The sequence below is a fragment of the Pocillopora damicornis genome, chromosome 2 (assembly GCF_964200805.1).
Source record: "Pocillopora damicornis chromosome 2, jaPocDami1.2, whole genome shotgun sequence".
In the NCBI taxonomy this organism is placed as follows: domain Eukaryota; kingdom Metazoa; phylum Cnidaria; class Anthozoa; order Scleractinia; family Pocilloporidae; genus Pocillopora; species Pocillopora damicornis.
This window is the reverse complement of record NC_142671.1, coordinates 3,082,501-3,107,751: the sequence shown is the minus strand read 5'-3', so window position 1 is coordinate 3,107,751 and position 25,251 is coordinate 3,082,501. Positions and strand designations below refer to the sequence as shown.

General features: G+C 36.7%; 2 protein-coding genes across 9 annotated transcripts in view; both read right to left on the bottom strand.

The window, feature by feature from the left end:
- Positions 1-75: 75 nt before the first annotated feature.
- LOC113668097 (uncharacterized) lies at positions 76-18,321 on the bottom strand. Of its 7 annotated transcripts, none has more exons than XM_089197040.1 (13): positions 18,097-18,321; positions 9,237-9,305; positions 8,078-8,314; positions 7,278-7,425; positions 6,912-7,036; positions 6,235-6,409; positions 5,307-5,473; positions 4,200-4,418; positions 3,239-3,371; positions 2,414-2,712; positions 1,898-2,088; positions 1,081-1,367; positions 76-532 (listed from the first exon to the last, which is right to left on the bottom strand). In XM_089197040.1, exons 3-13 carry the CDS (start codon positions 8,277-8,279, stop codon positions 367-369), a joined length of 2,112 nt encoding a protein of 703 aa, XP_089053166.1. In that variant the 5' UTR covers positions 8,280-8,314; positions 9,237-9,305; positions 18,097-18,321; the 3' UTR covers positions 76-366. The 7 variants fall into 7 exon arrangements, with proteins under 7 accessions (XP_089053166.1, XP_089053165.1, XP_089053168.1 ...); XM_089197039.1 differs by lacking the exon at positions 18,097-18,321 and adding an exon at positions 11,297-11,470; XM_089197042.1 differs by lacking the exons at positions 9,237-9,305; positions 18,097-18,321 and adding an exon at positions 17,675-17,787.
- An 810-nt stretch (positions 18,322-19,131) lies between these two features.
- The window catches only part of LOC113668123 (UBX domain-containing protein 6), a 7,644-nt gene continuing 1,524 nt past the window's right edge, over positions 19,132-25,251 (bottom strand). Inside the window, exons 4-13 of one of the 2 annotated variants that reach the window (XM_089197047.1) lie at positions 24,394-24,467; positions 23,968-24,090; positions 23,263-23,360; positions 23,053-23,128; positions 22,794-22,872; positions 22,339-22,463; positions 21,232-21,326; positions 20,455-20,582; positions 20,237-20,379; positions 19,132-19,918 (exon numbers count right to left, since the gene is read on the bottom strand). In XM_089197047.1, the coding sequence (XP_089053173.1) occupies positions 19,787-19,918; positions 20,237-20,379; positions 20,455-20,582; positions 21,232-21,326; positions 22,339-22,463; positions 22,794-22,872; positions 23,053-23,128; positions 23,263-23,360; positions 23,968-24,090; positions 24,394-24,467 (1,073 nt within the window). In that variant the 3' untranslated portion in view covers positions 19,132-19,786. The remainder of the gene's footprint in view (positions 19,919-20,236; positions 20,380-20,454; positions 20,583-21,231; positions 21,327-22,338; positions 22,464-22,793; positions 22,873-23,052; positions 23,129-23,262; positions 23,361-23,967; positions 24,091-24,393; positions 24,468-25,251) is intronic. The other variant, XM_089197048.1, reaches the window with a different exon arrangement.

Sequence of the window (25,251 nt, the reverse complement as noted above, 5' to 3'; positions counted from 1 at the left end):
GACATAAGTAAACTTGAACTTCCCTGAGGCTTGGTTGAAACTCACTTATAACTAAACCATCCCAAAGACAGGGAATGCTTGAAAAGCTACATTTTATTTTTGCCTTAGTATTATGAACTTTGAAACATACTACATAGTTACTACATTAATTAATTTCCTTCGATTTAAACTACCATTGTAGCCTCGGTTCTTTTTTTAGTAAAGGAAGAAAAAACTCTGGCGGTCTAAGGTTTTCGCATGCTCACAGGATAGGACATCAATTTTGTAAGAGAAGTTTCAAATGAATCAGTTTGAGATTAATACAGTTACAGATTACCGAAGAGCTAGAGGGATCTGGCTAGTTGTAAAGGAGAAGACCGCTTTTTGTTATTGACTCCACACGTAAAACGCGTTTGTAATATTCTTCATGGCTTTGTCTAGACCGCTCACTTCAGGAAAGTTTCGTAGCAGTATATCTTTCATGGTGGATGATTCAACCCAGTCCAGACCTTCTCTAGTGTAATACTCTTCCTTGTAATCGATTGTCAAAAACCTGGTGAGGAAAAATAACAGTCTTTTAGGAAAAAAATGATCTTGGGTCTTTAAAAGTCAAACTGATCAAGTTACAAACTCTTTGAAGTTGGGAAAGATTCGTCTTCAGTTTTCCGTGATGAAAATCGCTCGGAAGATCAGAAATTCGCCCTTTAAAAACGCTGATATAAAAAAAAGAAAACGCTTTCTAAATTATCTGCCTCTTTCATCATTAATAGATTAGAAATACACCGAAATTGAAAACAAATCAGATCGCTTATCTCCAAAGAGCCATGGATGGATTAAACTTAGCATTTAGAAACTCAGCCTCGCCTTAGAAATTTCGGTGTGGTAAAGAAAGTTGTCTACAATTCTTAATTGATTAATCCGTAGCGAAGAGTTTCCTTTTGGCCTGGTGTCAAGGTAATTACTTTTTACTTTGGGTGAGGACTCTACCATGCACATTCATCCACGGTACGTTCAAGAATTTTTATGTGGAAAGTCATGGAGGTGAACAACTGTAAACTATCGAATCGCAAAGCTAACGTTGGGCCTGTGGGCAACACATACCTGTCGGTTTTAAGACGACGGTTGGCCATACACAGGAAAAGTTGAAACGGGGTGTCCCCAAACCCAAATCCGTCAGGACGCGCTTCGGCTAAAGAACCAATCAGAAGGTCGACATCTTCAATGTTACCGTTGTAGGCCTGTTTGAGTTCTGCAGCAGTTACGGAGTCATTTGTAAGTGTTTCGAATGTTTTTGGTGTACTAAGGTTCAGCAATCGTCTGAACTGGTTGTACCGTGGGACCCCTCTCTCGCGGTCCCTCAAAATGTCAATGGTTGCTAAGTCAACGAGCTAAAAGAAGGGAAAAGATACACAAAAATATACTTCTATACTGTGACGAAATAAAAGAAAGTCTGCTCATCAAATAGTGTCTTAATTGAAAAGTCGCATCCCTACATTTTAGAAGGGGGAACAGCTGATACTCTCGGGTACAATTCCAAGTTTAATACAAGGAAAGGTGCTAGATATAAGGAATAACTCTCCAGAAACTCTTTGAATTTAATGTTTTTCCATCAGAAATAGATTGATGAAGAATTACCATTGGTGAAATTCTTTTTAATTATAGCCTCATCACCCGTCGAACTGAAAGACTTCAGTGAAAAAGTGAACACGTGGAAATGCCTAGTTTGTATGACTAACAAAGCAGCCTATAACAAAATGGTTTTCTGAGATTCGGACCATGATATTCACATTCTAACTGAAATTCTCTTCTAGCCTAGCTTCAATTCCACATTTAGTGGAAGAGAAATCCTTTTTGTGGGTTTATTTTGACTATTTCGGTAAAGAAAACACACAAACATACAAACGATGTGTTGTATTACCCGTCCGCCTTTTTGGTGTTTTGGTATCCTCAGGTTCATGAGTGTTGTTGGATAGTTATGCAACACCAGTTGCCCTGACTTCTCCACTCCAAAAGTAAACAGAACATCATCTAATGGGTTATCGTCGAACACCCTTCGGGCGTGGTCGAAAGAATATTTGGGGAGACTGTACCTTTTTCCGTTATAACTACCTAAAAAAAAAATCAGAATAAAATAATGCAGTTCTTCAAGATTTCGAGCAAAATTCTTGTTATTTGAGAAGTTAACGGTTCGAAATTCAAACCATCCTTTGATTAAGTCTACAAAATAGTTAGCAGTTACATTTTGTTCTCAGTTGTTACAGCTCCGGTTGGCGGTGGTAAGTGACGTACGAATCGTATAGTGTCATATAAGCTACGGTTCGTTATATATGGCCTATGGGCCCACCCTCCCCCCCCCCCCCAATCCTTCCCCCTCCCCTTCCGGCGATAAATAATAAACGATCCCTGAAGTGACAAAAAAAAATGATTTACTCACCTGTACTCATCTGACGGATGGCAATTGTATCCGGTAACAGTGAGTGCATTCTGTAAACAGACACGAATTCCTCCGTCAGAGAAAAAGGAACCCCTCTGTAATCCGGTGGATTATTCACGTGCGTCGGAATACTGTTGGCGCCGATACTAATATTCATGCTCTGCAATATCTTTTTAACTCGTGGACTAACTTTACCGTACCACTGAGCTATCAGCGACTCGTTGATGAAGTCCGTGTTCAGTATTGCACCGGTCCATTCCAAAGTGTGGATTCTAACTATTTGAGCCGTGTTGATAAGCCTGATACGAAAAAAGTTAATGTCACTCCTGATTGAAAAAAAAAAAAAAAAAAAAACCAAGCAAACAAAATAAGACTAGATAAAACAATTCGTTTTTCAAATAAAAATTAAAAAAAAAAGAAAATGATAAATAATGGTATCCCTAAATGAAGTTTTTTTCATTAGTGTCGGTTTAACAGTGGAGTCTCACAATAAGTGAGAATGTGCCCCAACATTTTTCAGAGGGAAAGGGATCGGGGGGGATACATTTCTTTATCACAGGAATGGGAGAGGGGAGGGCGCTTGTTCAAGACCTGACCAGTAATTCTGTGTTTGCTCAATCATTTCTACAGCATAAATTCCATTGCATACTTTTTTATGCAGTATTATCGGTATTGTGCCACTTACCTCCTTTCCCCCACCCTCTTTCTAAATTATATGACTATCCTCCCATTAAAATAAATTACTCTGGGTTCGACTTGTTTTCGCTGTGATTTCATGGTAATGATAACAGACATTTATTGGTTGTAAGGTTCATATGGCGGTACCTGGCTGTTTGGAAAAGTTGATCATCTGTCCAATCAGGATGATTTTTGAAAAGCATATCGCAGATTCGGTTGTGTTCCCTTGTAAACAGGTTGTGCAGGATACTTAATCCAACCCACCAGTTTTTGGAGAATCCTGCATACATAAAACAGTAAGGTAAGAAATACGTACAAGACAAATTCCTATCATCCCAGGGGCATGTCACGCTGTCTGCAGCATATAAAAACGAAAAGTGTTTATTGAAACCCAAACCTACTGTTAGACAGAACCCTATCAGTCCTTGCTGACATTTATTCTTTTAACTCCCTTCTACAAATACGCTGAAAGTCTGTTAGGAGTTCTGGCGATGGTAAATTGAGTTGTTTTCTTCAACGAAATAATTTTCCCTCACCACACTTCTCTGTGGAAAGCGTGGAAAATTTTTAAGGAAGCTTGACAACTAAATGTTTGGACGTGCTTAAGAAAACTGGGTCGATTACATCAAACCGATGCCTAGAGATAAAATTTCTACCTGAGACGAATACAGGAAATCAAGTCTTCGTTTGATTAATCCTGTTTGACCTGGAAAACGTTTTCAGTTGCATGATGGGACTCAAAAAAAACTTAGTAAATGGTTTAACCCATGCAAAACATTTGATCGTACAGTCTGGTCGTTCAGATGAGAGTAGTCCCAAGAAGGACTGTTAATTATCGGAAGTAGTGACTGATGTTTAGACAACTTTAGCGGAAGTTATCACTAGTGTCCTGTGAGAAGTTGTCGGCCAGTAGAGTGTTAAATGTCTGGCTCGTACAATTAGTTTTGCGGTGCAATGCCTCTTAACTAACAAGGACGAGGCGAGCAACAAACAAGGAGCGGTTACAAATGATGAGTTTTAAGTCCCGAAAAGATTAGCTCGCGTAAAAATATTTGAACAAGGCACATTATCAACGAATGTCGTTCGTGATGTATTACCAGGGTCTTACCAGTGACGTCAATGTTGGTTTTAGGATCCACAGGTAGAAGACCATCGTTATCATCAACAATCAGCTTTCCACCAGCAAAGGAACGGACTCGCTTATGCGTTTCTATGTCACTGCCGTACAACTGTGAGCCGTCCCACCAGTGAGTGACTTCATTTTGATAAATAGGTGGGTCAGTATCTTCTCTGCACGAGTCTGGCTTCGTCCGAAGAACTTTCATGACTGTAAGAGCGGGAAATATTTGCAGTGATGTCCACTTACAAGGGTCAGGTAAATCTAACAGACTATTGAGAGTGGTTGGATTTCTAAGTAAATTCTTTTAGTGCCAGTTCTCACAGAACGAGAATGATCTAACACTTTCGAAATGAAAGACATCTTAAAAAATGAAACAGATAAAATAAATACGTATCATTTGTGCGGATTTTAAAATTCCCTGCACGGACACGGTGACATGAAGGACAGGGGCTAAATTTTCGGCTGAATCTTTGAAGAAATTTATTATTTATTATTTTACTTGTTTATTCTTCTTTTCTATGCATTTTACATTTTTATCTTTGTAAATACCTATTTTTTATCTATGCATTTCTTTGATTTTTCTTTTTTCAAGATTGTGTAACGCTATAGAGTAATATATATGCCGCTGTATAAATGTAATAATAAACTATTATTATTATTATTATTATTAATAAGAAATGAATGACCTATGAAGGAACCTCAGGCGTTGTGCTAGCGCCACTATGGAGTTATGGGCATGTCTACTCAGCCACAGCTGATCTTCAAATAGAATTTGCAAAATTTTTTTCGGTGAAAGGAATGGTCACGGGCTTTAGCAAAATTACTTAAAATATTTCCACAAGTTTTGACCTTATTTAGTGCTATTTTACTGTTTATATTTTCCAAAATTGAGCAAAGTGGCAGCAAAATCAAGCAGTGATACACAATCTGTAATCGTACAAAAGTATTGTGGACTCCCAATCAGACATTACAAATCGACGCTTTCAAGATGAATTGAAATATGATAGTCTTCATTAACTGAAAATTGGAAATAAATTCTATAAAATTTAATGCATGTAAAGTTATAAACACATTAATCAATATAGTGATACTAACCTTTCATTCTTGAGTACAGTGAGTCGTTAGATTGCAGAGGAATTTTGATCTTATTTTCAGTAACTGGCGTTCCGTGGTCAAACCAGTCATGAACCATAAACTGAACCCAAGCTGCTGAAAGCAAATTTAACCAAGGGACTTCCAGAAACTTCTTTCGCTGTAATAGCCTACAGTTTAATAGATAAGAAAAAGGAAAAATTGGCTTACAAGACGGAGGATTCCACCTGTCGGAGTTTGTTCCCATTCAAGGAGCATGAAGCAAGTATGAGTATTTTAATCACCCCTTGGCGGGATGCCAACCCATCGAAGGGTCATCCTTTGGCAATTTTTTAGATTTCCGTGACAGTTTTCTGGTTCTGATTTAGGTGCCCCTAAATGGAGAGAGGCAATGTGTGGAGAAAGGTATTCGGGGAGTTAGTATCATCCCCAAAGACACGACACGATGACCCATGCAGGGCTCGAAATCAGATCTTTTCATCTAGAGTCCAGTCCATTGGGCTACCGTTTATTTCAAAATTCAACCCTAAACTCTCTTACACTTCTTGTTCGTTGATTTAAGACATTTAAGATTTAACCATTTTGGTCAGAATTGTAAGCTGAAAAAAGCTTTTTAGGGTTAGAGAATCCCCAAGATGATCATTTGCCACGGCAGCTTGCGCAAGCGTAGGTCAAGGCGTGCAATTGCACCACGGAGGAAAAAATTAATTTTATTCAACGTCAATAAGGGTGGAAAGAAGAAACAAGGAAAAAGCCTTGATTCCTCATGTGGACCTTTTTGTCTCTAAATATCCTTTTTCCTCTTTTAACCAACCCGCTCCCCCCTGTCATCTCACCAAATTCCCAGAGTCAGTTTTGTACAATCGCATACACGAAGGGTAGGAAATAAAAGAGTTCTATAAAAATACAATGAGTGTATCTTGAAACCTACGTTCTGGCCAAAATCCGTGGATCGGGGCTCAGGAGACGGGTTGAGTTAGTGTAGGTGTACTCTAGAGGGACGTTCCTACCAAACCGGTAAAACCTGCTTCCAGCGGCTGTGTTGTTTAGATCGTTACATGTTCCATCGATTGTCCGAGCTGCTTTCATTCTCTGTGTACAGAAATCTGCGGAAAGAAAAGGAAAAGCATAAAATTTAGACAAAAAGAAAAAGTCTTGAATTGGTCCCATGGCAAAGTGAATGAAATTATTTGAAACCTCTTGTTTCATGAGAGTGCACATGGTTTGTGGGTGAAATATCTAATCAGATTATTGGGAGGAAGCCATTTTTTATAGATATATAAATTGGCGTTCTTAGAGTTAATAGATATTCTTTAAATATCAAATAATTATTCCACGAACGTGCGTTGGATATGACATGATAAGTGGCCAACGAGGCCCGTATTATGCTATAACCATGTCATATTCAACAAGCGCGCAAATCTATTTAAAACGGCCCAAAATATTGATAAATCTTCCCAACTTTATTTTGGTAAGAACAAAAGGAATGTTGCAATTTACAAAAACACTTTCGGTTTAACTCGTCTTCATATGCACGCATGGTATAATGGCTCTTAACTCATGATGGCCAAGCCAAAGAGAACTCTTGAATATTATTTTATAACATACATGTTTTATGAAGAGAGGTGTGTTTTGATCCACCGCATCGCTTTTTTTTGTCTCCGCTACACTTCCTGCGACATTTACATTCTTTGGACTTTGCTTTAATTTCATAGCCCATACCACAATAGCATCTAAGAAAAAAGGGGAAATGCTCAAACATATGCATAATTTGCCTTGAATTTATCCTTCGAGAACAACAAGTACTGTTAGCTTCGGATGAAGGGAGCAAAAACTAGATTGACTTGTGGAAGTTTGTTAAACGATTCAGGGAAAAGAAGTCACCAACGTCAGAGAAATCCGAGAAAATTAGTCGGTCGAGTCTTGCAAGTGACAGCAGAAGTCAAAATGATTATCAAATGCAAAGTTACATACTTTTTTCCTTTGAGCAAGGCTGCATACGTGAACATGTTAGTTTTGCATTTGTCAATGCATGCCTCGGGAGTTACTACACTTAAACTCTGTTCATCAAATCCATAGTTTGTCAGCATTGATGCTTCAAAACATCCAACGTATCCTTCCCCTGCAATGATAGCATATTTTTTTAGTGATTAATGATTTTTTGTGCTAAGTTTACGAATGTGAGTGGGAGGAAAATGTTTTGGAATTCACTGACGCATAAAAAGAAACAGTGAAGGATGGGGTCTGTATAACAGATCAATTTTCTTGAAGCGCTTTCCAAACCATGCCAAAAAAAAAAAAAACCACCACACATACACTAACAGTTACAGGACAATTGAAAAGAATGAATTTCTTCTTTGACATGATTTTAAAAAAGAAAAAAAATCAGATCAAATGTAATAACTAATCACTGTTACCGTGAAAAAAAATTATAGGACGCTTCAAGTGAAATCTGTCATCATGATATTTATTCGGTCTCTATTCTAGTTGTACAACCGTTATATCGTTTTAGAAGATAAACTTGAGATTTTTCGGAGAAAAAAAATCGAACATTTATGGTAAAAGACTCTTCTCCACCGAGTAAGAGACAAATTATCTTCAATGAAAAGAGAAACATCGATAACGTCTCCTCCTGTAGTTTCCATCAGATTAAGAGAAAATGAAAGAAAAGCCCGCGCAAAAGAAACTTAAATAAATTCCCTTCAATTATCCTCTCAAATTTGTTTGCATGCAACAGTTATGTGGTGGAAAATACAAACATTGTGGAATCTCACCCAACACAGGATCATTGCAGCGTCGCTTGACTGCAGGCAAAGGGTTTGGATACGAATCAAAAATATTGTGATCCAGCAACCTTTCTCTGACAAAAAATGTGTAAGCCATGGTCAGTACAAGCGACATCTGCCACCACACGTGACCTGGTTGTTTGAGAAATTCTTGAATCATAAAATATATGCGAAGGAGTCCAGGATCCATGATGGGTATGATCAGCGGTCTTTACAAATAAGGAACTGAAATCAAAATGAGAACAGTTTGAATTGTTTATTTGTCTCTCCATCCTATGAGGGTTAACCAAGTAGTTAAAAGTAAAATAAAAATGAGATCCTTAGGACAATTAGCGGCAGGAAACAAAAAACACGCACGAATCAATAGGAAATTCTTTACGATACGAAAGTCCATTTTGACAGAAAACTTTGAAATTTCCATAATTAAAGGAATCTGAGTGGATTTCTCATGAAAATCTTGATCTTGTTCTTTCTTTAAACTCAAACTCCCACTTAACCCAATACTTGTCCTCCCTTCGCCTCCCAGATAAGTGCAGTTAAGCCACGGCATGTAACAGCCTTCTTAGACAGAATAAATTTGAATTTGCTAACATGAAATTTGGTGGCCATTGGAAATTGTTAAAGAAAAAAAAAACTCACACACACACAAAGGAAATATTGAAAAGACAGAAAACAGAATACTAGTCTCAAAAAACTGATTTACACCGTAGGTGGGAATTTCGCAAAACAGAGTCATTAAATACTACCGGTGGACATTTAAAAATGGACTAATATGATTGGACTCGTATATCATCTTGAATTGGAAATCCGTACATGCTGCGCTCTTCTGTTAGAAACGAGTCTTTCATTAAAATTCACTGATTTTCGAAACCCCTACATGATTTGTCGGCTTAAGATTTGTAAAGGCTTATCTTTGCCACGTAGAAAAACGAGGGTTTTTAATTAAATTTTCAAATAATTTTTCTCACAATTACGCCAGTAAAATAAAGGACTCTTACTACTTTTTCCTTAGCCTTTGCATAAAATAGAACTGATTATGAATACATCTTTTTATCGAAAAACTATACTGAGTGCAAATACGAATTATAGGTGCTGTGAAGGCTTATGCAAGTCATTTAAAAATGTCAAGTTTGGAACTGAAACTCACCAGAATCCTCGAAGAAGAGCTGGAGAGGTTAGACGTTAGCGTCACTCACAACAAAATGCAAGTGGGCCACTGCGAAATTAGAAACATGCCATATACAATGTAAAGGAAATGAAGATTCAATTGGATACAATGGGAAGGCAATTTCCGGCCCTTGGTATTAATTGGCCTTGTTGTTCAAATACTTCATCGCAATACAGGAAGATCCGGTGATAATTAAACCATACATGGCATAAGAGCATTGTAAACATCTCTGTTTGTTTAATATTTGAATATCGTCCAAATGCAATTGGAAGTTCTCATAGATATTTAGTAGCTGGAAGAAGATCAGTCCCCAAGCGATTCCCCACCAAGTTTAATAAAAGTTCAAACAGAACTAATTAGTAGTTGAAAATAGGACCTGAAAAAAAATTTTTTTTCAACTACTCGTTTCAGTAGTGTTCTTAGCTGCGAGGATCTCTTAATTTCATCTCTTCACCGCGATGCAAACATATTAATTTCATATATCTAAAATCATCATTCAGAACTAATTAGTTTTAAAAAATTTCAGGAAGCTTGCTATAAATCGTAAAATTGTTTAATGTGGACGAAAGTAATTAAAAATTTTAGTTTTGAATTGTATTTTGATTTTAGACAGCAAATCGGTTTAAGTTTGACGTCGAAGGTTTTGAGACCAGACCCACGCAATTTAGGTCTTTTGTTTCTCTGTCAGGTAAGAACTCGTTAACCTGTTAACTTACAGGCCTGTCAATCTTCGAACGACTCTGTCCACGTTTTGTTTGTTGAGACTCAAGATCTGATTCTTATTAAGTAAATCTACGACACAAAGAGTTAGGATGCTTTGTTGAAATAGATCAAAAAACCTTTTTGAATTTCAACTTTTAAAAGCATAAATTCAATATTAGCTAGTAACTTATGGCTCTAATGAATTTATATTTTAAAGGAAATGATTGCATCTCAGATGGTAAGAGCCGCATTAAGTCTGATCTACGCATCACTTGTTGATATCTGAGCTGTGTCCAATATGATGCATCGTTACAAATGAAGAGTTTGCGCTCTCCGCGAACTTTGCGTTTAAAGCGAGGAACAATGGCAGTCGACAAGATAGATTCAATAAATTTATTTCATGGAAGATATTTTTAGCTGAATATCAAGACTCATAAAACATTTGATAATAAAAACGAATTGGTTTCAGTATGTTTTCTTAATTTTATGGTTTGGAATGCCATTTCTACTTAATGGTGATTTTGTTTGGAATTGTTGCATTTAAAGGACAACGTAACTCATTTACCAGAGCTTTTAGAATAGGAAATATTTTCATTGATTTCATTGATTTTGAATACCACAGATAGTTCATTTAAAAAGTTTCAATCTTCTCGTCATTGGACCAGGAAATGTGCAATAATTATTTCAAAGTGTTATTAAAGAGAACTTATCAAGTCAAGGGTATGAATCGATTCCGTAAAATGACCGCACTTTTTTTTCCAATGATAAACCTCCCATGTTAGCTCGAGACTGCTTTGGTCCAGAAAAGACTGCCAAAAGTATTGTGCACCACTCATCACACTTTTGCGAGAATTAACTGCTATTTGTAATATTAGTTGTTATTACTTACGAAATCTTCGCGAGAAAGTTGACGCCGAGCCTATAACTTGAATATAATTTGAAATTATCCCACGGACTGCTTAAAGTTAATTTAAGATTTAGGGTTAATTTCTAGGATATGAAAAACTGAATATGCTTCCATATATTATTCTTCGTTTCACCAAGGCTTTTTGGAAAAAAAAAACTCGCCATTTCATAGATTCTTCAGTAATGGCCAAATGATATTATACGATCAGTTAACATGGACGCATAGATCAAGTTTTCTGATTTTTCTGATTTTTGTAATTTCCAGGTATTGTGATCAAGGTAAATTATATTTATAGAGGAAAGTATGATAGCGATTAAAACTTCAAAGACGGGAGTGATAAGCTCGTATTCACTTCTCTCTAAAGATTCAGATTATCAACGATTTCCATTGTTATCTCTGATCAAATTTTGAAACCATATTCACCGCTCACCTTGATTCACAGCGGAATGAAGATAGTTGATCAGTTCACTCTGATAAAACGGACCTGTAACAGTCTTCTTAGAAGGTTGAACAAAAATTAAAGTTTTACGACCTTAGAGGGTAGTAACTTAAGTACTCTTGAAGAAATTATATCTTAACAATGGAAAAAAACCATTAAGCATGCCACTATGTAACCTGGGAAGTTTAGATTTTTAATACCCCTTGGTGAACATCAAAGCTTTTTCAGTAGAACTCATTCTTAAAAGGGTACGATCAATCTCGTTCCTAACTGAAAGTGACGGTAAGCGATATTTTAGAAGACGTCAGTAAAAGCTTTATATTTAGAAAGAGCCGCTTCTGTGATTTCAACAAGGTTTTGCTTAGGTTGCCTTAGGAATTAAATGTTCCCTGTTATAATGCAACACTACACCAAAGAAGAAATAAAAAACCTTCTCAGGTTTTTTCAGAATACGATTTCTTTTTTTGACTAAGAATACGAATTGTACAAAAAAAAAAAAAGAAACAAGAATACAAAACGAAATTCACGGCATTTATCGAAAACTTTTCGTCACTTTTTAAGGCTTACTGTTGCATCAAACGCTTCACACTTAGTACAATAAACACATTATTCAGTTTAAAGACAATAGGCTTGGAAATGACTTTTATCGACCTTTACGTCAAAAGTCATTGTACACAGATTATTTGATCCAAAAGCCTTATCTGTACTTGATTGACAAGATGTAATTGAAAATAATTCATTCGCACTAAAGCTAAAATTAAAGAAGTTGACATATCTACGGTGATTCTGTAACGATCACACTCTTTCTAAGGGAAAATTACATTTAAAAAACAACTTGATGGGAAACATTCACTAAACCAAGACTTTCTTTGTACCTTGCTATGAACTTTCTTAATTTAAAACGAGAAAGTTGGTCATTGTATGGATTTTTCGAACTGTCACTTATTGCAATGTACCTTCTGAGACATCTGCTAGAAGCTCAGTTTTTTCCGCGTCTATTCATGCGACGAAATGTTCGATGAAAATCATAAATACCCTATACGTTTCTAACTTGGCGGGTCTTTGTTTTCTGTCTTCGTACTTCCGTTAGAGTGCCAGATCTCAATAATTGGAAAAAAAAAAGCTAATAATTTTGCGTGTTTCACTGTATGTCAGGACACACACGAAGGACAAAAGAAGCCGGAAAATTACAGAATTTTCAAGACAGATTTATTGTAATTGAACATGGTATGTCCGTCTTGCGTGTATGAATAGTTGAATCATTTGAAGTAATGTTGAGAAGTCATCTCTTTCATTTTAAAATTTCGTCAACTCCCATATAAAATGAATTAAGAAGGACACACAATATTTCCAAAGTACCCGTTTATAGGGAAAAACTGACAAGCTACCTGTGCAAACACTTATCATTCTTCGGCTGAATGTGAACAATTATTTGGGGAGGAAATTGTCTTTAAATACGATTTAAACATCAAATTGTTTTAAAGGTTACCGATGTTTACGAATGGCTGGAGCTATTGAGTTATAACACTTTCTATCTTTTAATTCTGTGTTTTACAAGATGTATAAAAAAAGGTCCCTCGGTCTCACTGATAACTTGACAACGGTTTCAATCAGACGTTACAACTTAACATTTAGACTTAAAGCTCTGTCCTTCATTTTTGGCTTAATGTCAAGCAAAGGCCAGAAAACCTTCGATTATAATATTTTCCAGTATATTCTAGGGAAAAGTTTCAGAGAAATACCACAAGTCAGAGAAAGAACTCTTCTTTGGGGAAGTATATGTCAAAACAAACAAAAGCTGAGCTTGTTTCAGCTTTAAAAATGCATAGTTTACAAAAATCACCTAAAAATGAGAGCACACTTTTAAAGACTTACATTCTGTACAGAGGTGAAAAAAGCAGTTTCCCTGTTTCTGTGCCTCAGTTTTGAACTGTTTCTTCAGAGACAACGCAGATCTGTGTTTTATTTCGGGTCAACTGTTTACACGCTGCGGTTTAGGAGCCAATCAAAATACAAAACGTAAACCTTTGCTCCATCGTATTATTCCACGAACATCGAAATTAAAGTTTTTTCAAAAGTGATGGAAACTTGACAACTTAACCTACGCGATGTCAAGCTAGATTGAAAAAAATTATCACTTTTTGTTTCTTTTTCTTATGTTAATAAGCATGGTAAAAAATCTTGGAAAGAAAAAAAATTTCCTTTAGGATCTCTTCAGTAGACTCATCGTTCATTTGATATATTACTGCAAGATTTTATCGATCAACTTATATGTTGTCTGGGTACCATTGTAATCTACGTGTGGAGAGGGAAATAGCTCTTATACGTATGTATCTTTTATGATTTCGGTGTGGATATATTGATAAGATATTTACCTAATTTGTTACAAATTTTGCATTTCGAGATGGACATGTTTCGTAATGGCGTACACGTCAATAATTTTAAGTGCTACCTTTTACGGAAATTATGACATGCTCTATGACTAAAGAACCTTTGTATCCAAATTAAATAAAAGTGGATTTGATCACAATCAAATACATTTCTTTTCATGAATAAAAGACCTTAAAACAAGCTAAAAATCCTTATCCAAGTGGTGAGGGTAAATAAAAGTTACCTTTCTTGGCTGTTCAGAGTATTGAGTGAGAACTAACCAATGGTTTTCATTCCGTTCCATTAAAGTTCCCATGATTTTTTTTAATGTTGTGTAGCCCGAATACAAACATAATCGATGGAAAAAAGCGTTTTATTTCTCTGCCAAGATAAATAATTAAAATTGCAACCGAAAGCCGGATAATTTCAAACGAGTTTTCTGTTCACACTGAGAAGTAGTTGAAATATTTTTCGTCTCTTCACGCTAGATATACTTGAAAATATTAACGTCAGCAGCGGCAAACGCAAAAAGAACAGAGACTTCAGCGTTTCCAATTTCTCCTGTGTGATTTGGACGAGCCTGTTAGGATCAGTTTCATTTTTTTTAGTTGAGTGTCGGAAATACTCCAGGATTGCTTTGGTTTTGCTTTACTTCGATTCGTGATTGGTCCAGCAACTTCCGCCACATTCTCAACCAATGAGATTCAAGAATAAAACCAATCGTAACTGACCCACTCACGTTTTCCCGCCTTTAAAACAGTTTCTTGAGTTCTTATTGGCTCTTTGAAATATTATTTTTCTTTGATTGGTTATTGTGATTACTTTGGTTTCAGTTTCACGACACACAATCAAAATGCACTCTATACTCAAATATAAATATAAAAAAATTTTCCTCTTGCTGTAGAGAAAATTCCGGAAAGATTTAAACAGCGATTGCAAAAATTCAATTTCTATTCCATAGAGAAAACATTATTTGCATTTTAATAATGATATGTGTTAGAACATTAACAACCGTCTGATTCGAATCTCGGCCTCTCACAAGTAACCGGGTTTATCAATGAAGAAACAAATGATAAAAATCCGAATATCTCTCTGGACCCCATTAAATTTATCCCTTGTCTACCGAAAGAAATAAAAAAAAAAACTTAGCTTGCCTTGTACAACTAATTTTGTCAGTATAAAAAACCAAGGTGAATCTATTAAACGGATATGAATTGAATTGCTTGATCGGAACGAGGTTATGATACCTTTGACGGAGAGTGGCTTGATTGCGACTGGACTTTCCAGCAAAGTTTTACCATAGTTACCGCTTTTAATCAGTACCTTGTCGCCAATGTGACTTCCAGTAAGACGGAAGGCAAAATAAAGTGTCGAGAAATACTGAGAGCAGTTCAGGAATACTTACATGTGATATTTTGTTTGATGACGACGTGTCCATAAAGGATATCTGAATATTCAGAGTTTTTGATGTAAGAAGCTTGTCTTTCAAACACGTTGTTGTAAAATTATTACCGTGAGGCCTTTGTCATTAAAAAATAGGAGATGTTACGAATCATTTCAAAGTTAATTAGTCACTACCATGGGTGTTATGATTTCAAGCACCATCAGGGCGGTTGTTCAAACACAGCCTCCTCAACTTCGTTCAAAGTCTTTCTTCTATGGACCACATGTATTCTTTTATTTACTGTTGATTTTACACCGCTGTTTTGCTATCACACCTTAGGGAGTAAACTAATATCAAACGACGGTAGAATGAATAAAGTTCCCATTTAAATTTTTTAAATTCTCCTAGTCGTGCAAAGCTAACGAACAATTCTTTACCAAATTTATAACAATACGTTTAATTAACCAACACGATAGCGGTTTGCGACGAGGACACGAAAGTCAAGTTGACTGAGGGAAGTCGCAAGTGGTAACGATAATTTGTTGCGTGTAAGATGGAGAATCTTTCGTAAAATTATTTGACCGTGCGACAGAATTTTGTCTCTGTAACAAGTCGTTCAAATTCAACCTGGTTAAACTTTGCGCAATAATAGCAGTGATCATCTCACAAATTAAACTATTCCGATATTTTTGTTCAAGTTGTTTTTTGTAAGATTTCGAAAACGAGATTCTTATCAGAATAGTATTGAAAGCTGATTACAAGCACAAATCTGGTTACACGAATCGGCTCTTTGATTCATTTTCAATTCAGTGAATGTGAAAAGTATATCCTGAGTCGTTTGCTTTTGCTCTTCTTCGCTTAGTGATTGGTCCAGTAACTCTCAAACACTCAAATGCAAAACTCAACTCAGTGACAACCCGGTTGCGGTTGTGTCCTCGTGTACCGGTACACAAAAGAAGGAAACATTAACGAACTGCGTCATAACTCCATGTATGGTTATGAAAACAAAAGGAATTCCCTCGTGTACCGGTACACCAGGACAGCCCCCCGGTTGCTATTGTCTATGGTCGCTTCAGAGCAGTTTACTTGCCATCTGCTCTCTTTTGGACCCCTTAGAAATTTTTCTCTTCGTTCCGACTGGCCGTCGTCATTGATTACTTTGGTTTTGTCTCTAATTTTTCTCAGCCAGACCACTAAGTTGAAATCAAAAGTATTGAGCAAAGTCTGCGGAATATAATGTATAATCGCCAGTTGAAGTCAGTAAATTTCCTAAGCTCGTACTATTGTTTCATTAGATGGCAAATGAAATATTACTGACAAAATACTGAAGAAATTCCAGACAATTTGTAAACAAAATTTCTGCTTCAAGCTGATTCAACCCAACAAAACATCACAGTACACGTTGTAAAATCAAAATGAAAAAACACCAGACGAATTTTCATTCGCGTAAACGCTCTAATAGATCGCATGTTTGACGCCTTTGTATAGAAAATCCTACAATAACTAGGCCCGTCCGGATTGTGCTCGTTAAACGCCAGAAACTTGCTCACTGGGAATGCCTAAAGTTGCTAAAAAAATTGCCAAAAATCTTAAAATTGCTACTTACTTTTCAAAATTTGCGACCTAAATTTTTTTGTATTTTATATTGATATCGTTATTCACAACAATTGCTAACATTGGGCAAGAGAATTAGTCTGAAACCTTGCGTTAAAGAGTTGCTCGCAGTTACGGGCGATATTTAACGGAACTAAAGACGTCCTGCCGAAAGTCATTTTAGCCGGTTATCCGTTATAATATTAATTGATATTAGATAAATATCGGAATAGGCCCGCGAAACGCTGTCAAATGATATGTTATGTGTCAGCTTTTTTTTTAATGAAATTGTCAACTTTTTCGCGCTCTAAACCTATATCTTGCTCAAAAATACCTCAGAAGGGCAAAAAATTGCTCGAAAGTGCCAAAAGTTGCTCAAAAGCTGCCAAGCACAATCGGGACAGGCCTGATAGTAAAAGGTGTGTGGGTGAACCTGTGAAAACAAAAACAATTAAAATATATGGGAGAGACAGAAACAGTTAGTTCGCGAGCGATTATATTAGCTACCCTATGTGATTGCTTGGATTCGAAAGGTTGCGAATACTCAATCTCAACAAGTGCAAGTAGGCGATTCAAACTCCACGGATTGATTGGGAAAAAAAAGAAAGCGTTCAGCATCACAGTTCGATCAGCGGGTTGACGGCAAGTAGCAGAGATCTTGTGGACCAATTGCAGACAATTGTATACTGATTTGTGGACTGAATTGTCGATTGAGTTGTAGTTTCGAACTGAAACATTGGTTACAACAGATTGTAGCTTTCTAAACGCGCTTACTAAACGTGGGTAAAAATGTGTAGAATATAGATAATTGAATATAAACGTGGTGAAATTATAGTGTACTTGCAACTAATTCTAATTAAATGCCAGATCGATTAACTTCAAAATGAGGTCAACTCACTTTTTGAGTGATGACATTCGGAGATATCGTTGTTCTAACTAACTAAAAAAAAATTGAACAACATTCATCGTACTGTAGTTCTCACATGGCTAACATATTGAAACACTTTGGAAAGATGACTTACTTTGGTTACGTTTGCACCAAGTTGTCCACACTGGCAAGAGCTATAACAGACTAAACTGCCTTCAATTTATAGATTTATAAACAGATAGAACGTGATTAGAATGCATTGGCACAGAGATGAATCATTTCCTGACGGAAGGCTCCGTCCCAACGCATAGGACGACAATCGAAAGTCATGCTTCAGGAGTGGCGGAAAGTTCAAAGTACGCCCAATTGAAAACATGATTGAACCCGTATTAAGCTTAATACATTTTCCACAGAATAGGGGTCAAACGCGATAAAAACGCCAATTTATACCATAACTGATCCCTTAATTTACAGTTTATTCAAAGGCTCGCTCAAAAGTGCATCTACTAATAAACAAAATCAACAAAATGGTTGCGTAACGTAAAAACACAATAATAACACAACAACAAAACTTACTTAAGACTTGCGTGATGTTCCCACGTAATGGGGTAATTTTGTTAATTATCAACCGAGTTGATAAAGTAAATCAGCCACCGTGGTGTTTTCATGTTGAATTTTCGAGCGTTAACCCTTTGCCTATCGCTCTCTCGAAGGGCAAACGAATCGCTCTCTCGAAGGGCAAACGCTTGAAAAATCAGCTTTTAAACTCTTTACAGTGGCCAATTTACTTTATCAACCGATTTGATAATTAAACAAATTACTCCGTTATACTCTCCCACCGACTTGATTCGTTCGCACGTGATCTTTGCCATTAAATTCCTACGGACAAAGGTAATTTTCAATGCGTTCAGGAAATATATCCGCAAAGTAAATGCATTGGTTCCGGGAGATAAACACGGGATACAATGGTGGGGAAGACAATTCAAACTGGCCTTCAGCCAAGGGTGACCACAAACGCTTGATACAGGTGAACGCCTAATGGAAGCAAAAATTACCACACGCTACAGGGGGTACGAGTATCGAGACTTTGACAGCTGATCGCTTAAAACATGGGTGACCGCTAAGACGTTGCTGCTTTCTGCAGACTCGACTGCATCGAGTACCTCACCTCAGAGATTTCAAATTTCCTAAGTGACTAAGCGTTTCAGAACTAAAACACGATACTCGTAGCAATTTTTGAACCTCTAAGTAATTTTGGAACACTTTTGGGATATGACTGTGATACCAAAATCAACCCTGGTAATAAAGGTTTCAAAACGCCAAAATGCCAGTCAGTTAGTGAGTCGGTTGATCAGTCAGTCAATCAGTCAGACAGCAGGCTAATATGTCAATCAGCTCGTCGATAAATCAGTCGGTAAGTAAGTCATTCCATCAATTGATATTGCAATATAGGACCGTAAGTCAGTCAATAAGCCCGCAAGTCAGTCATTCAATCGATCAGTTAGTCATTCAGTCAGTGAGTCTATCACACAGTCAGAACTTTTTTGCGTTGCAATCAGTACTTTGTTCACCTTCTAAGTATGAATTAATCATTTCAACTAAAATTCAATATTCTCTTTGACACTTCTTTTATTTGCTTCTACTACATCCTGTGCTGCTGAACAGTGAACTTAACTCGAGGGGACACAGGGTGGCTGAGATGTTAAACGCGCTGTATATTCAATTCTGGAGGTCCCAGGTTCAGATACTTAACTCCTCCAAAGTCCCAAGTCCAACTCCTCGCCTGCCCTTTGTAAACAGCCAACTCGTGGGCCTCTTGCCATTTAAGACATTTTCTATTTACGCTATTCATTTATATACAGTGTCAATATTAGAAAAGGAATACTTGTTTTATCTTATTTAGGGGGACCCCTTTGTATTTCTAGCGATGCCTTTTCCCGGATCGTTCACTTTAAATACATTCTCTTTTTATCCAAACAGGCTCTTTTATGGGCTTCTAAGTAAAGGTTGAAGGGCACCTTACCATTTTTATTACCTTCGTTTCTTTTTGTTTTCTTTTTTCATGAAAACTTCCAGCTTTAAAATGAAATCACTGATGATTCAGTGGCGGATCTAGACCTTGAACAAAGGGGGGGGGGGGGATTTTTGTTGCTTGTCCTACCGGCATTTCTTCCTTCTGCTATTCCTTTTTTTCCCGAAAAAAGTGGAGGCCCAGGCCCCCCGGGCCCCTTCACTAGATCCGCAACTGTAATTCTAAAATAATGTTCTAGCTAAGGTTCTGTACTCTGCACAGCACTTCGGGTTTCAGGAAGACATTTTCGTCCACTTGGCCTTGTGCCGCTGCGATGTCTTTCATAACAACTGGGTCCCACTTAAAGTTCACCAAAGCAGCTGGGACCTGCATAACAAAAATAACAACACCTTAGTAAAAATGGTCTCGGTCTCCTAATAAAGAAAGATTTTGTTAACCTCTGACAAGCATGGAAAGGAAAAATTTTCAGCTCCCAACGAAGGGGAGGGAAATGAAGTCGTGTTGAACGTTTCTTTTATCTTTGTCTTTTTCCTTTCTCTGCCTTTATCCTTTCTTGTCTTTTAAAAGGGCTTTCTTCGAATCTCCAGCTTCGCGCCGGGTTTCCATGAAGAAACAATTAGAGTAAAGAGTTAAAAATTAGACATAATCAAATCGAACCTTTTGGAAGTGCCTTTTCTTACTTACCAGGCCTAAGTCGACCAAGGTAGCGTTTTCATCTTTCAACTGTCTACCAGCCTCAAATAGTAGAAAAGGCTGCCAGTCGGACACAAGAGACTGCCGAACAAACTCGAAAACGTCCTGAAGTTTTTCTCTGGAATAAAATGTTCCTGTAGACGAGAGAACAAGAAGTATAGAATACACTTGAAGTGGAACAGAGAAACCCGTGGGTTCAAAATACGCACCTTGAAGGATGATCCCATCAGGCAAACGTATCCGCACCAAAGTGAAACGGTAGGTCTTGGATGGGCGTTTCTCTGCTTCACGCATAGCTCGAGTTCTGAGCTGAGAGTTTTTCTCAACTTCCTCCGTTCTGGAACATAATAAAACAAGAGATGATTGTGTAACATAGACAATAACGCATTTGACTCTTGTCCGTGCCGTGAGGTGGGGGTGGGGAATTCGAACCGGAACCGTCACATCTTTCGAGCGAAATAGACGTATTTCATCTTTTAGTATAGAGGTGTTTATAGATAAAAAAGTTCATTTTCGCGAGCAGACGACCCAGAAGAAAAGGTTTTAAAGAAAACCACAGTTGCTCATCTTGCTTTTAACAAAAAAATGACAATGACGATCAACTTAGGCGGGGTGGGGGGAGAGGGAGAGGGAGAGGGGGGAAGGAGGTGGATTTGAACGAACCGATCTTCAAAAGTTCAAATGCCCTTGGGTTGCCCCAGGGGTGAATGATCGACGTATGGAAATAAAATCTTGTAATTACATTCATTTGAATTCCCTTTGTGTAAGAAATTACCCGAGTCTAAAACCCTCCATTATAGCAGCTTTGCAGGCCGTTCCCAGCCAGACAAATAATCTACGAGGGGGGGGGGGTAACGGTGGCCAATTTACGTTATCAACTCAGTCGATTATACTGAATTACCCAATCTACGAATTATCTGACTTGAAGAACAATAGGCAACCAGATGACTGTCTTTTCAAAGGATTTGTAGTAAAACTTATGTTACCTTGCCATCTGTTCACTTTTGACCTCTTCAGCTGTCTTGTTAAAGAAATCCCAGGGGACCTCAAAATGACGTGCTTGGCTGCTTGGCTTGTAAACCTGCAAGGTTGAAAACAACACCAAACAAAACAAACTTACAAACATAAATAAAAAAGCAAAAAAAACAAACAAACAAACAAATTGAGAAAAAGGAAAGAAACTGAGAAGGATATGCTGTAAGGCCATCATTGAAACCTGACAGAACATAATGTGTTTTATTCAATTCATATCAGCTTCTCTTTCAATTTCTTTTTAAGTGTAACTTGATTTTTTTTTTACGTTATAATTCATAAACACCAAATGATACAAGCATTCTTATGATTTCTAAGCCACTAATCCACATTTCAAACTATTTCCATGTAGGCTAAAATCATGTTCATTATACACGTGCATCTTCATCTTTCACTCATACAAACTGCATCTCTTTGCAGAAACAGGCATCAGAATGACTAGCATCTAATTTCCTCTTAAAATATCACCCAAGAATCACACAGTAACATACTGAGAATAAAGGAAATGATCACCAGCTAAAGAAGCTGCTGTCTGTGAAACAAATTCTCCTTGTTGGCTCTTAAGGAATATATAGAGAACAGTATGGAGAATATTTATACTGATGTTAGGGTGTAAGGAATATATAGAGAACAGTATGGAGAATATTTATACTGATGCTAGGGTGTAAGGAACATATAGAGAACAGTATGGAGAATATTTATACTGATGCTAGGGTGTAAGGAATATATAGCAACAGTATGGAGAATATTTATACTGATGCTAGGGTGTAAGGAATATATAGAGAACAGTATGGAGAATATTTATACTGATGCTAGGGTGTAAGGAATATATAGAGAACAGTATGGAGAATATTTATACTGATGCTAGGGTGTAAGGAATATATAGAGAACAGTATGGAGAATATTTATACTGATGCTAGGGTGTAAGGAATATATAGAGAACAGTATGGAGAATATTTATACTGATGCTAGGGTGTAAGGAATATATAGAGAACAGTATGGAGAATATTTATACTGATGCTAGGGTGTAAAGGGTTAATAAGATCAAAGAAACAACATACCTTTAAGCAACGATCCAGTTTTGCCTTCAAAGCTTCACTTGACGTCAATATCTCTTTGTACACATTTAATCGTTCACAGTCAGAACACTCCTTTGGCAAAACATAAAACTTTTCTGCTGAATCTGCTAAAGAAGAAATAATAAAAAAAAAATATAGTATAATTAATAAAAAAATTTAAAGAGAACTTTATGAAATCATAAATATACTTTCCTCTGACCTGTCTGCTAGCTGTGGAACACAACTAATGAACCACCTGATCAGAAGATGTAACATGACCACTGACCCAATTAGTCATAAATTACTCACTTGAAACTCAAAACCCACTGAAAAAGCAAGCTGAATATAGTAAACACAATAGGTGGCCAGGGAAAGTAATTTGTCACCAACTTCTACAGGTGACAGGTTTGTTTTACAGATTGAGTTTGTCATAAGAAATCCTTAATGTTTTCATTTACCTTCTACTGGGAGAACTTTGTCTTCAAATCCACAGGCAAGAAGGAATTCAGTGGCACCTTTAATGGGCACTACACGTTCCTTAGTAAAAAAAAATCAAAAGTAAGAACTTTAAGGGACTGTATTTACGTGATTGGGAGTAAATTACATCATATGACATTGCCCTACACAGTAAACTACATTGTGCCAGTTATATTAAACTGAGATACAAAGTATGAAACATATGCAACTCATAAATTAAAACATGCCTTTAAGTCTTACCTGGAATATTTTGTTGCTTTGCTTTACTTTTCTATATTTTTCCTCTTCTGGATTCTTGCAGATATTATCAAGGTATCTAATAGAGCATGATTCATGGAAGAGTTATAATCATTGACATAAATTGAGTTTAAGATAATTAATTTCAATCATTTAGTTCAGTTGACTTTCAAACAAGTTTAAAGTACATTTGAAACAAAAACAAATTCATACCTACAGATCAGGTCAATGCAGGCTTTAACCTTTTCTTTATCCTTGTTTAGGGTGTGTATCATGGAACATGAAGTTGTCAGTGGTTCATCAGGATATTGCTGAAGAAAAGAAAGGAATTTTATCATCATGATGTATGCAGGACTAACTGACTCTATAATTTACCTCGGAGGTAAATTATTTAGTCAGACTTTCAATCTGTCAATCTTTAGTTAATCATTCCTTCCATCTACAAAATTAACCTTTAATCAATCAATTAAGTGATATATTAATCAGTTGATATAAATTGTCATTTAGTTTGTCAGTAAGTCAGTCAATCGTTCAAGATGATTTTGTTTTTCACCGTAGTTGATAACTTAAATTATCCATTGTAAAGAGTTTTTAAAGCTGAGCCTTTGAGAGTTAGCCCTTTATTAGAATGAGTCATGAAGGACTCTGACAAAGGGAAAATGCTGGAAACATCAGCTTAAGAACTGTTCATACTGTATACTTTCTTTTTAGGTTATCAACTCAGTTGATGAGACTGAGTTATCTTGAAATAACCCCAATAGTGCAGCAAAATGATCCTTTAGAAACTAGCCCCATTTATTCATTGGTCAATTAGCCATGCAGTTAGTTAGTCATTCCATCATTCAGGCATGAAGTAAGATGAACAACCAGTCTGTAGGTAAACCAACAGTTCTATGATTCTAAAATGAAATAAAATACCTTAGAGAGACATTCTGACATATGTGTATCTAGTTCACTTTTTAAAACTGTAATTGGACACACTGGGCAAGAAAAATACACTCCTTCTTGAGACTGCACAGTTGAACATTCTACATGTGTTGGCTGAGGAAATAAAAAGACAGGTGAGAGTAAACTTATTTACTCAAACTACTGATGGTTCTCTTTTGTTTCTGTTTCAAAGATCTACCAACTTAAGTTTTTCAACCATAGAAATGCATACTATATGATGGTATTTGTTGAAGCCAACCAACAATTGAGAAAAAAAAAATCAATAACTCAGCGAGTTTATAATAAGCCACCCACTTAAATTAGACCTACTTCCCAATAGACTCCAGTCTATAAACACTGAAGAGAATTTCAAGTTTCCTGGCAATTTTATGAAAGATGTAATGGCACAAAATTCACCTCAGCAGTAGATTGAACCTCTCTCTGAAGGTCTCTTTGATGACAGGCTTCTTGATATGCAAACTCCTGTCTCACTGAAAAGATACCAATCCATGTAATTTAAAGGTAATTGTGAAGAATAACTTAGTGAAAAAACCTCTTGGTTGTCTAAATAGTAATAATTTTTGTATGGGCCAGCTGGTAACCTGTCAGTAACCTATTGAAGATATGCTAGCAGCCTGCATTATCTGTCAGCTGACAGTTGGTTGACAGTCAGTAGACAGGAGCTGTTCTTCCCAATTATCAATTTACAAAGGCCTTTTCACAAAATCAGTGGTATTGATGTGCTCAAAATGACTTTGTCTGGTTTTATGTAAAATCCTATGAGCATTTGTTACAAGCCTCTTTGTAGCTACTTCTCAAAAAACCATGGTAGGAGGATTTTGATAATTTTGAAATAGTTGTCTAAGCTAACTAAAGTAGGTAGGTAAGAAGGTAAAGTTGCAAACCAAATGACTCATTCAGCCAGAGCTCATCCAGCAATGAAGCAAATAGGAGTATTGCTTCTCCCTGTGCATGAAATGCTAGTTCATCAAGGCAACCCTCAGGCTTTTCATTGGCTTTTCCTGACAATTCAACAGTACTCATTTCTACTCCTGAGTAGAGAGAAGCACTGTAGGAGTGTCATGTCCAAGAACACAACACACAATGACCTCCCTAAGTTTTAAACTGGGACTTATTGAACCCTGACTCTCGAACACAAAGTCTAGATCATTAGTAGTTAACCCTTTCACTTGCAGATCAAATTTGTCATTTTCCTTACTGTCAACCATATAATTCTTACAGTGTTAGTTCAGAGAATTTAGTATTGGATCAACT

What these genes read in the sequence shown, in the direction of transcription:
- LOC113668097 (XM_089197040.1), bottom strand. Translation starts at nt 8,279, where the DNA reads ATGGATCCTGGACTCCTTCGCATATATTTTATGATTCAAGAATTTCTC. An exon ending in GCCTTGCTCAAAGGAAAAAA is followed by an intron (nt 7,037 to 7,277) that starts GTATGTAACTTT and finishes CTTTTTTCTTAG; the next exon opens with ATGCTATTGTGGTATGGGCT. An exon ending in CAACTTTTCCAAACAGCCAG is followed by an intron (nt 2,713 to 3,238) that starts GTACCGCCATAT and finishes TTTTCGTATCAG; the next exon opens with GCTTATCAACACGGCTCAAA.